At 33.2% G+C, this 12,396-nt stretch overlaps 1 protein-coding gene across 2 annotated transcripts in view; it reads left to right on the top strand.

Annotated features, from left to right (window-relative positions):
• Window positions 1-1,635: 1,635 nt before the first annotated feature.
• Window positions 1,636-12,396, top strand: part of LOC134270160 (solute carrier organic anion transporter family member 4C1-like) — a 32,940-nt gene continuing 22,179 nt past the window's right edge. Inside the window, exon 1 of one of the 2 annotated variants that reach the window (XM_062752360.1) lies at window positions 1,636-1,722. Coding sequence is in view for 1 of the 2 variants with exons in the window: in XM_062752346.1 (XP_062608330.1) it covers window positions 7,792-7,815 (24 nt within the window). In the remaining variant the exon portion in view is untranslated. Of the gene's footprint in view, window positions 1,723-7,682; window positions 7,816-12,396 lie in introns of those variants that run through there. The other variant, XM_062752346.1, reaches the window with a different exon arrangement.

Raw genomic sequence — 12,396 nt, 5'->3', positions numbered from 1 at the left:
TGAAACCCTAGCTTCAACGCTTCAAAAATTATGTCCATGCAAGGTTAAATTTTGGTAAAATCTTCCATATCAAGTCAAATTGAAAAAGTTTCTGGGCCTTGATGTCTAATATTTTAGTACTTCAAGATCTTGTAAAAAGAAAGAGACTTGTGAAATATGAAAGCCTTGAAATCAACCATTCAAAAGTTATGAATTAAATTTTCTTTTTTGGATAAACTGATAAACAGACAGACAAATAACTATATACATCCCAGAATATTGATTATAGGGGGCATAAAGACTTGCAGAGCTTAAGATCCACTCCTCAAAGCTGACTAAGTACTATGCATTGTCCCGCACCGAATAGGAAACTTTTCAGCGATAAAGTCTTCGTAATTGTGCTTCTAAATCACCGCTAAAGGACCATCCTCGCAAAGAGCATATATAATACATCAAGACAGCATTCAACATGATCACGTGACAAAGTACGTCACTTCCGTTCCATACAATGACAAACTAACACAAACTAAAGGTTACAAAACCTGAACAGATTTACTCGCAGAGCATCTTTAAATGCACGTGTTAATTCTTTTTTTCTAAGAAAAATTTCTTGATTGTTTGTATTGCGTCATGCATTCGGCTCTGTTTATAAACATAAACGTAATGGTTTATTAAACTCTTCCACTGTAATTTGCTTGCGCACGTTCGCCATATCAAAAATTTTCTGTCTAAAGTGCAGGCAGTGAGTAGGAAATGCCAAATGTTTGGAGGTTTCCAAATCGGTCTCAAACAAGAGTGGATTTAAGAAAAATATTTCTTTTTGCCAGAAAAAAGATGCCTTTGCTTAATCAGTCATGTTAAACATGATTTTCATAAAATACCAAGAGTTACAATTCATCCAGTGCACCCCTCAAACAAATAACTACAGGCAGACATCTTTAATCATTAGATTTGCAAACTCTTGTCGAAAAAAAATCTAGGATATAACTTGGATAAAAAATAAATATTAAAGCTGATTGTAGTCCCAATTCATGTACAATAGTGTTTTCAGAAGACGTGCTCACAAATGAGACATTTTCAATATATTATCTTATTGAAAAGGAATTAATCGTTTCATACTGCCATTACTACAAGATTTTTTTTTAATTACCTTATATCTATTATTTTATTTAATTGTGTTTTCTTTTTATCATCCTATGGTTTTCTATGCTTTTGATCCAGTGTGGTGATGCACTTCTCAATGTCAAACCTAATCACTAGTCATGTTACATTATACACCTATAATATAGAATTGTAATCAATGTTATCATATTGTAATAATTTGTTCATGCCCCCCGTGGGCCCTTGATTGGTGAATAAACATATATATTCATATAGCACCTTCAACCATAAAATAGTTTGTCAAAACACAGACAACTAAAACAAATAAAGCATGTGGGGAATAAACTTTTTATTTTTTGAAATTCTTGGCATTTCTTACCATTGACGTGACATTGGATTATTTGTTTACTTTCTGCCCATAGGTATTTGTTACAAGCTTAATAAATGCTTACTTACTTTTGTTAAGATGTACGAAACTTATAATATGACGTACAATGTATAATTGCATATAAAAGTCTTAAGTTGACATGAAAACATGCATCTAGAATTTGAAATACAATAGTTTACACAGTTTCGACTCTTTTTGCTGAAAAATATTTTGTGGCAGCTTTTGGACAATAGGACATAGAACTTTAGGGCAAGGTAGGTAAACCAATGATAGGCCGCTTTTGGCGGACCAGCTTCTTGACCATAAGATACTAGTACAGTATAAAGGAAAGTAACATGAAAGTCAGGACATTTTATTTTAAACTGATTAGGATAGGATAATTATATATTTGCATTTTTAATTAATTTTAGGTCAATACGATCATAATTTAGCAATCTGAAGAGTAGAGGTGGCCAAATCATCTTACTTATCTAAAAAAAAAAAGCAATTACAAGTGATTAAATCAATCGGAGAGATTGGAATTTACTAAATATTAATAACGGTAATTAAAGTATGATGTATGATATATACAAATAGAGAAAGCTGCGTATAAAAAATGGTCATGACTAGATATTACAACACAGAAGAAGGCGAACATGAGTTATCGTCATAAAAAATGCATGTAATAAACTAAAAAAAAATATTGACTTGGTTCGAAGTCAACAAGACACGAATAACAAAATTTTACAGAGTAGACCTTCCATAGAAAAGCATGGTATATATTTTCATCTTTTTATCTGGTAGAAATTCTTTTTTATTGTTTGTTATGAGAAATAATAATTCATATCCGAACTTGTTATTGACTTGAATCTGCATTGGTTTTCGATTGTTGGAAATGCCCGCGAAGTGTGTGTAAATTTGACATTCACTCAAGACATCCATACTTATAGGGTATACATGCACATATACATGGAAGTGTTCATTAAAGTAATTTTAACAATAACTTTCAGTAAGCTTCAGGAAATGCTTAATAGGCCGTTTTGCAGCCAAGTATGCGTTTCATATATACGTAATAGTATTTCATTTGAAACTTGTTTACCGATAACTAATTAGACTGTTTGAAGGAGACTTTCGGTTTCATGTGCTGTGGTCATTGACCTTATATTTAACCAAATTGCACCCAATATTTTTTTTTTCATACTAGACAAGGAATCTATTCGAAAGACTTCAGAATAAAAGTAGCGATCTGATTTACTCTAATGGTAAAACTAAATTAAATACATACACATAAAAATTGTTCCCTAGAAAATTTACGTATAAAAGCTACATAAAATCTAATTATAAATTATCAGGGGTGTTAATTTTACATGATGGATTTTATAATTTTGTACTCTAAATTATCAAGGGGTAGGGTTTTTGTACATGTTTTTGCATTATATGCATTTTTGCGCTCTTGGACAGTCCTATCAGCAAAACATGTCCTTTCCTAGTTTAGGCATCTTTGCTAGCTAAGGGTTTTCGATTCCATTTCCCATATGCCAAGGATTTATGGGTAGCGGAATTGACCGAAAACCCTTGGCTAGCGAAGATGTAGCTAAGGGTACAGTTAGAATTTTGCTTGGATTTCAAAATAGGATACCAAGAGTGGCCTAAGCAAAAATTGTATACTTAAATCTGAATAAAAAAAGGTTTTGTTGACATGTTAAAATACTACATGTGTGCGAAAGAAGATTAGTTTAATGAGTTTACATTCAAATACAAATGTATGATCATGTTTCATGATAGTAGAAATTTAGAAAATGAATGGACAAAAAAAACTAAAAAAAATGTGGTTAGAATATGTTTTAAATACGTTTTAGCACATCTGAGCTGAAAGCTCAAGTGAGCTTTTCTAATCACTCGGGTCATTGTCTATCGTCCGTCTGCCTGTCTGTCTGTAAATTTTTCACATTTTTAACTTCTTATCAAGAACCACTGGGGCAATTTTGAGCAAACTTGATACAAAGCATTCTTAAGTGAAGGGGAGTTTAAATTATTAAAATGAAGGACCAAGTTACCTTACAAGTTAATCAAGAAATGACAAAAATAGGACTTGGTCCTTAAAAGATCTTTACAAGAACCCTTTGAACAGAAAAGCAGAAACATCGGTGGAAGCATCTTGGGATAGTGTAGATTCTAAATTATTCAAATTATGAGACCTGGGGTAAGGGCAGGGTCACGATAGGGAATCCATGTTTTACATTAAAATATATTGAAAAATCTTTTTTTTAAATCTTTTTTTCAAGATCCACTGGGCCAGAAAAGCTGAAAGTTATGTGGAAGCATCCTGGGCTAGTGAAAATTCTAAATTGTTAAAATCCTGACCTCGAAGATAGGAATCCAAGTATCCCATTGAAGTATATTTGGAAAATCTTTGAAAATCTTCTCAAGTAAATTACTCAGGTGAGCGATGTGGCCCATGGGTCTCTTGTTTACTTGACCGTTTTCTTCACATATGAAACCTGCGGGGAAACATTTTCTTTTAGATTCCTCGTCAGACCATAACGAAATTGAAATTGGGAAGAAATTGGTTTCTTCAATTAATGGATGTGTTTAAAAGACATTTAGCTTTATCTGATGGCCATGAACCTTATTTTAACATTGTACTGAATTAAGCAAATTAATCAATTTCGACTTCTTGACGGCTGGGTGAAGGCCAGACCAAATCCCCCCCCCCTCTCTCTCTCTCTCCGAAAAATAAAACAATTACCTTTCGTTGCCTTTGGGTGGAAAACAAAGTACACTGTACTTAGATTTACTAAGTTGCGCATGTAATGTGACCTAATGAAGACATCACATTTAGCACTTCAGGGCTAGGCAACTTTTTAAAATGATACGCGTGCACTTGCATATTTCTTCTGATAACGTTAATGAATTCACCGACCTTATTCTATTCAAATATTTGCATGCATGCCAAGGATAACCCATGCAGGCATTTTTGTCTTTTATGATCCTTACCATATTTTCTCTCACATTTAAATGTAGTAACAATTTTTAGTAACTTAAATTTTTAATAATTCGATATTGCATATTTACAACAACAAAAAAAAAAATAAGAAGAAAGAAAGAAAAAAAAAAGTGGAGGAGAGACGGGTCCGAACTACATATTTTGTCTTATAAAGATGTCTCGCCAATGTCTTGTGTTGCGACTTATTACAGTTAATGAAATAATAAAACATGAATACACTACGAGCTTCTCCACACAGTGACCAAGAATAATTCTCTCTCCAGTCACAGTCACGTGACCTATTAATAGACATCCCTGCCAGTTTATGACCGGTCAATCATGCTCTTGTGCAATATGTGCCAATACTTGTCAAGTAGAGTCACCAATGATTGGTAGTGGCGATTTGCTTGTTTTGCATGTTCGTAGATCTTTGGGTCATGAGTGATTATTGTGCATACTAGCTGAAGGGGGTATGAAAAAAGTTCTACGAGAGCAAGAAAAAGTGGCAATTTTTAATCCCGCCCCCGCTGGATCCCTGGGCCGATTTTGTTTTTCTCCTTCAAATCTTGGTTGAATTAAGAGGTCGAAAAGGCGTGGAAGATTTATGTATGCTAAGTTTGTTCACTCAATCTATCACATTAAGAGTTTTATCAACGAAGAGACAACAGCGCCTGAAGTAAAGAAGAGACCTTAGTTTGCATTTTGTTAACGGTGTTTAAAAAAAAGGTAAGTGAAATATTTCTATTACATTTTTGTTAGAATTTTTTTTACCGACAAAACTTCTCTTTAAAAAATACGTTGTCGAATGATCGTAAAAAAGCAAAAAGTTTCTTTAATTTTCGCCATTCTTAATAACCAAAATATATAGAAAATCGGCGGAACTAGTCAAAGATTGTATTGATGAGAAATCTTTTATGATCTCGACATCTTTTGCCAAATCGATACATCCTAATTCGCTAAATTATTCAGAGCTTGGTCAAGAATTATGATTTCTCATGTAGCAGTGCTAATCAAACGTACTTCATCATTTTAAGTCATATTTATAAATTCTTTTCGCAATTTCTTAACAGAAAGACATGGTCATTATTCTCAATAAGCAGAATTAAAATTACAGTTCTACATAAGTGTATCGTGGTTAAAAGATAACGAAGCAAGCCATAACATACACATGATACAGATAGTGACTGAACTTGGCGAAAAAAAAGGTTCAACAAAATAAAAAAAAATCATAAATGTATTAAACAAACCCATTGAGAGAATGGTGTGTCATTTATTTGGTCACTAAAAGAGACCCTTCCTATATTTTCTTTTCGTCACTTTATTGTCTTTATATCTGCCTGGTTGAATATGGTGTGGTCTCATTAATCATGTTAATTAATTATGTTATAATTATAATAAAACACAAACGCGACACACTCATGATTCTTTTTGCAGATTTTGAAAATGTGTCATGGATTTAGTCCTCCTAAGGAAACTTAACCTTATTAAAATATTTGTAAACTTGGGCTGAATATTAAAATCTTATTATATTGTTTGCCTATCTGAAAAGTAAACAATCGGTTTGTTCAATAAATACATGTACACATGCACAAGAACTAGAGTGGTTTGTTTGCCGAATTGATTAAATATGACATGTCAAATAAAGCTTTTATTTACATAAACAGGCTGCTGAGGCATAATATATTAATAGGTAGCGGTTTATATGTTTTGTTTTTTTTCGGGGGGGGGGGGGGGGTGGAGAAAGCATCTGACCATGCATCACATTGTCGTACAACTGTTTGTCACCGAAAGGGTCACATGTAATGTGATTGGTCGATCGCAATTTAAGCCATTAATTAAAAAAATTGTTTGGTCATTTTATAAAAAAAAGTTCATTTGGAATTGACGCCTGGGGTATTCAAACCTTGCAGGGTAAGAGGAAAATATTTCATGAAGCTTTTTTGAAAATTTTCGATAAAAATCTCAAATTAACAGTCAACACTTTTGAAGAGGGGTCATTTCAATAAAACGGGATTGTACCAATCAAACAATTATTTTAATTTGTATATCCACTGGAAGTTGTCGCTGCAGTCAGGGCGTCGAATGACTCTTGACCCCTGACGTTGTGAGAATGGAACACCTGATTTCAGATTGTTAATTTCCCATTTTTGCAACGCCCCTCGCACTGTGCACGTACACCATCTAATATACTTGTTTAATATACCTTTGTATTTTTTTTTTAATTAATTGGACATATCCCCTTTATTCCAAGCTGATTTAGTTTTTTCCTAGTCTCTAACGACATTGTTTTGCATATACTAGTAAACATGATCAATACTGATATGATTTTACGATGCACTGGAACGATTGGGTGTTCAGCATTGCTTTTTTCATTCGTTTGTTGATTTTCCCCCCTGAAAATATCCTCTACTGTATGTATGTAATAAACGATAATATTTAACAGCATCAGTTTTGTTTAGTTTAAAAATAATCCTTGAAAACTTTTATTTTATTACATTCTTTTATATCATTTTTTCTGTATTTTTTTCTGCTACTTTGTTCATTTTTGTTTTTTTTCTTTTGTACATTCTCTTATTTAATTATTATTATTTATTTTGTACCTTGACCTTGTTGTAGGGAGAGGGCTAAAATAGACTGAGTCTGCTGCCCAATCCCATTCACATCAGTGAATAAAATATTGTTAAAATTTAAAAAAAAACAAAAACAAAACAAAAACCTTTTATTACAGAACTTTACAGCATTTTGGACCATGCAAACTTTCTGCGACCTCAAAAGACGATAATTTTCACATAAAAAAAGTCTTTAGAACGATCAAACAATCTAAAATGACCTTGGTGTTTTATAACGTCACGAACATTTTGGTTTAGTAGTATGTTTGCATATCTTGCAAGACTATAAAAATACCCGCATTGTCAACGAACTTTTTGGACAGCCCACGTGTATTATAGATCTAATCAATTAACTTAAAAGAAATTATATTATTTTGGTTAAAAAGAAAAAAAAATCCTTTTATTATATAAAGGCCTATATGAAGCAAATTTCTAGCCAAAAAAAGAAAGATTTTGCAGAGTATTTACTTAAAAAAAACTATTTATATCAGCTTATCTTGCAGTCGCAACCAGGTACGAGGTCAACTCGCTGCGAGTGTTACACAAGAGCTGCCCCACCCCTTTCCCCGTGAAGAAAAATAAGTTAGAGGATTTTATAAACCATTTTCCGGGACACTGATTCTACTGTTTATATTTAGCCTTTCTGCTTCATTGACGTCAGTCGCCGAGACAATCGGTGTTTACTATGATCACAAGATAGTGATTTAGCAAAAACTTGTAATATATGATCATTAATAAAGAAATCAAAGATGTTCCGAAGGATGAAGAACTGGGTAAGTTATCTATCTATCTCTCTGATCGGACAGTCCACTGTGAGTGTGATAGTCCGAAAGTTTCCTTCTCTCAGGCGTGTAAAACCTCGAACCGGTTACGTCTTGTTTGTTTGTATTCCGGATTTTTAATGGCATGGTGTGTTACACATCAGGAAAAGTAAAATTTAAGGTGTAATTTGTGACGCGTTTACAGAAATGTTGGCTGACCAGGCAAAGGCTTGTTATTTATGGGGTCATTGAGGTTAGAATTCAGTTACTTGGAATGCTTGGTGAAACTAAATTGTGGATTGCTGTTTCTAGGTCCTACAAAATTAACAAACGTATACGAAAGCCTGCCCACTTCTCCAAAGAGAATGGTGGTGATACTATTCATAGATGCACTCGACATTATTTGAAGTAAAAAATTCAAGCCCTTGCCTTTTATTTGCAATTACATGTACATGTAGCATATGCATGTAAATATTTCGTGATCCGGATTTAAATTCATATTCTTTTACATGTTTTAGAACGCGGCGAAATAAAACAAAATTAAGTTTTTAGATGTCGGATATTTTAAAAATAAATAATCAGAACTGCAAACATTGACGGAGGAAGATGGCAATGTTTCTTTTTGTCTGATTTGATGCAGGCTACCGGCTCAGACTGTTTACAAGTTTTTAAAAGCTGTGTTACAACGCACTTTGAAAAATTACGCACTTTGAAAATTTTTTTCAAAGTGCGTTAAGTTTTGGGACCAGGTTAACGCATTTTGAAAAATTTTTTCAAAGTGCGTTGAATTTGGGACCAAATTAACGCACTTTGAAAAATTTTTTCAAAGTGCGTTAAAACTGTACATCATAATTTTACACCATGTAAACATTTAACGCACTTTGAAAAAATTTTCATGAAACAAAAGGAATTAGACTTATATTTTAGAAATAGACAACAGTATTATCCCCTTGCAACGTATGATGGGATATAGTGATGCGATTATGTGTGTTATTACTTTATGTGTATGTTAGTTTTTTCTGTGTGGAATTGACGTAATTTGTATCGGGATCTTTTTTGGGAAGGAATGCTCTGCTTTGCGGTGCCCTTACTTTGATGTGTTTTTTTCTAAAAACTGATGGATTGAAGAAAACCAAGAAACGGAAAACGAAGAAAAGACTGGCTGAATTAAGGTCTATCAGCTCAACTCTTTATCATTCCCACCCAGATATATCTATTTCTATAACTCGTAACCTTAAGTGTCAATGATATTTGAAAAAAAGAGCATTCTAAATACAGTATAAGAACTGTACAAGGAAGTCTGTAGTAAATCGAAATTTTGTTCTTTTAAATCTCAAAGTCTATTTATGTTCATTTTCAGGAAAATCAGAATATTAATTACTAGCTGTAAATTCCTTATTTTTCGCGAGTGTTTTTTATCGCGAACTGGCTCTCAAACGTCAAATCGCTAGAATTATAATTCGCGAATGAACGGTTTATTAACAGATTTTACATAGATTTAAGCACCAGAAAAATAAAAGCGAGAAATATTTTTTTCGCGAGTGATACTTCTCGCGAAATTACGCAGAAATTAATTCCTCGCTTATATTAAGGAATCTACAGTACCTGTCTGCTTTTCGATGTTAATTTGATACCATATCTGATAATCTCTCTGTTAAACTCCAGGTGTTTAAAAACACAAGTTTTGCCAAAATTATAGAGTTATTTCTCTTTGTTATCCCAAATAAGTAAGGTTTTATGAAAATTCATATAAATATCTATAAATTTTTTTTGGAATCATTCCAATATGTTAACATTTGAGAATTGACTAAGAGATAGGCGGAAGAACAATACTATCGTTCGTAGTTCTTTACGACATTGAATGTTGACCTTTTGACCCCAAATTCAAAAGGGGTCTTCCTAAGGCCACAGGGATTTTGTTATGTTAAATTTCATTGCAAATGTTCAAAGGGTTGGCGAGATATCGTGTGGAAACGAAAGCGTTACAGAAAGACGGATTGACGGACAGCTAGACGGACGGACTGACAGATAGACCCAAATTAATATCTCCCACTTTTCAAGCGGGGAACAAAAAGTATCAAATCAGGTTCAAATGATAATTTATCATACCTAAGATTTGTAGGAATATTGACTAAGCCATGCAGAATTTTTTTTTCAAAGTGCGTTAATATGGTCGATATTAACGCACTTTGAAAAAAAAATTATTTTTTCAAAGTGCGTTAACCTGGTCCCAAAATTTAACGCACTTTGAAAAAATTTTTCAAAGTGCGTAATTTTTTCAAAGTGCGTTGCCACAAAGCTGTTTCCTGCTACTTGCATTCTGCACTTAGCAATGCAATAAAGATATGCAAGGAAGTGCGTAAGAATGACGAAATTGTTGTCCTTAAATAATTTCCTTATTTACTTTAATTTTTTTGGGGGAATTGCATATTTCATTGCTCTGTACTTTTCCAGTATTACGAAATAAGAAACAATTCCGTTTAACAAAATGGAAGGAAGAGAATTCATAAATTTCGACCTGCTTCTGCACCTTTTAAAAGTTTAAGTGTACTTTTCTTAGATATAAAAATGAATATTTTTCCAAATCAGAAAGAGCTAAAGCCACGAAGTGCAAAAATATGCCCTGTCACCAAAATGAATAAAATTTTATTCTCTGATAGGTTAGACTTTGTGGGTTATAACATAATTTATTTTTTAATGATATCTTTCCCAGTTTTCTTTTTATAGTCGTTTGAAATTGGTATTTTTTTAAAGTAAAGTCTACATTTTACATGTATAACGTCATGACTTTTGACGTTATTTATACACATGTATATTGTAACGGTATGACGTTATTTAAATGAAGGTAAATATATCTACATTATTGGAAGGATCCGCTAAAATAAACACTACCTAAGAATTTGGGAAATTTTATCATAGGACTGTTAAGAAGTTTTGAATCATGAGATAAATACATGTAGCTAGCTAGATTTTGCTTTGATAAAAAAATGTCTAAATACTGTTATATTGTCCTGTTAAATCAAAAGCAACTTTTTAAAATGATACATCAAGAGAAAATAGGGGGAAGATTTTTTGGGTGTAAATATTAGCTGTATCCCAATTTTGATTAATCCGCAAAGTCAGGAAAAAAATGAATATTAAGTGTTCAATCTTTTTTTTTTTGGGGGGGGGGGGTTGGTTTGAAAATATAGTAAAGGCAACAGAAGGTTGTTTTATTAAGCGGTTGCTACTTGTGTGATCATTCAAAACACAAGGGCCGTGCGTAATTAACAATACCATGTGTACATGTACATACATGCATGTATTTTTCGCCTATCATGCGTAATTGCATAGACAATTTGTTTAAAATTATCCCTCGGACTTGCTGTACACATGGAAGGATATAATTTTGCCGACGAACCTTCACACGTTTTTTATCGTTTAGTGTTTTCCTTTGAGTAGAAGCTCGAGGGTATTGTACATTGCTATGCATACTGGAAATTCATTCGAGATTCATGATCAAAGACGTTTGACGGCACTTGTTTTGATAAACTGTAAATTAATTCGCTTTATTTAAACCTCTTTAAACGCCAACAGATGAACAGGCGCGGATCTAGAATTTTTTTCCAGTCAAAAAAAATATACAACTCGGAAATCTCTTCTCATGCAAAAAAAAGCAAACAAACAAAACAAATCAACAACAACCCCCCCCCCCAAAAAAAAACCCAAAATAAACCCACATAATCTCCTTTCCCATGTTTCGGATTGTTTCCCCCATCGTCTCAAGACACGGTCTGGAGTCCGCATACAGCTGTTTCCTCCAGAATGGGAGAGTATGGGCATTTTGGTCGTGGTTTGCGACGATGATTGTGTTTTCCTATACATATAAAACCATGACTTTTTATACAAACTCAACACAGATTCCAGGGTTTCAGTGTCATCTAGGGGGGATCCAAGGTCACTTTTACTTAGTTAAGTATAGGTATTTAAAATTCTGCAAATCCCAGTCTCTTCATTTAGATCCGAGCATGAATGAATACCGGGTATACAGACAAAGAAGGTAACGTTTATTATTTACCAATTCAACGAATTCCTATCAAATTTAAATCGCTATCATGTCGGGGATAGAGAGAGAAAATGTGAAAATTACACGTCCTATATACCAAGCTAGCATATTTTAAAATTATGATCTTTGGAAGCAACGAAATTACATGCACGAGATAATTCTGATATTCTGGGACACCCCATGTATGAAATAACTGCTGTCATTTTATATAATGTTCAGGGCCGTCACAGCACCTTTTGGTACAAGGACCGGGTCCCTCTATATTGGGAAAAATTCTCGACATTTTTGTCAAATTGGGAAAATAAACATACTTACATGTATTAACCCCCCCCCCCCCCCGAAATATTTAATCATAAAAGCCATTTATCACTTTAAAAAGTATACTTGAAAAGCTAAAATTTACAGGACATAAGGTGTGATAAAATCTAAATTTAACAGACCAAACATTTACTTACTAGAGAAGGAAGTTTTTCTTTTATTTTCATAGGATACAGAGACTAAAAAATATGTGGGGAAGGGGGTATTTCTAACTGTTTCATTGCACCTTA

This window comes from Saccostrea cucullata, unplaced genomic scaffold, assembly GCF_032062105.1.
Source record: "Saccostrea cucullata isolate Sc308-1 unplaced genomic scaffold, CSIRO_AGI_Scuc_v1 ctg706, whole genome shotgun sequence".
Classification (NCBI taxonomy): domain Eukaryota; kingdom Metazoa; phylum Mollusca; class Bivalvia; order Ostreida; family Ostreidae; genus Saccostrea; species Saccostrea cuccullata.
This window is presented reverse-complemented; position numbering and strand designations above follow the sequence as displayed.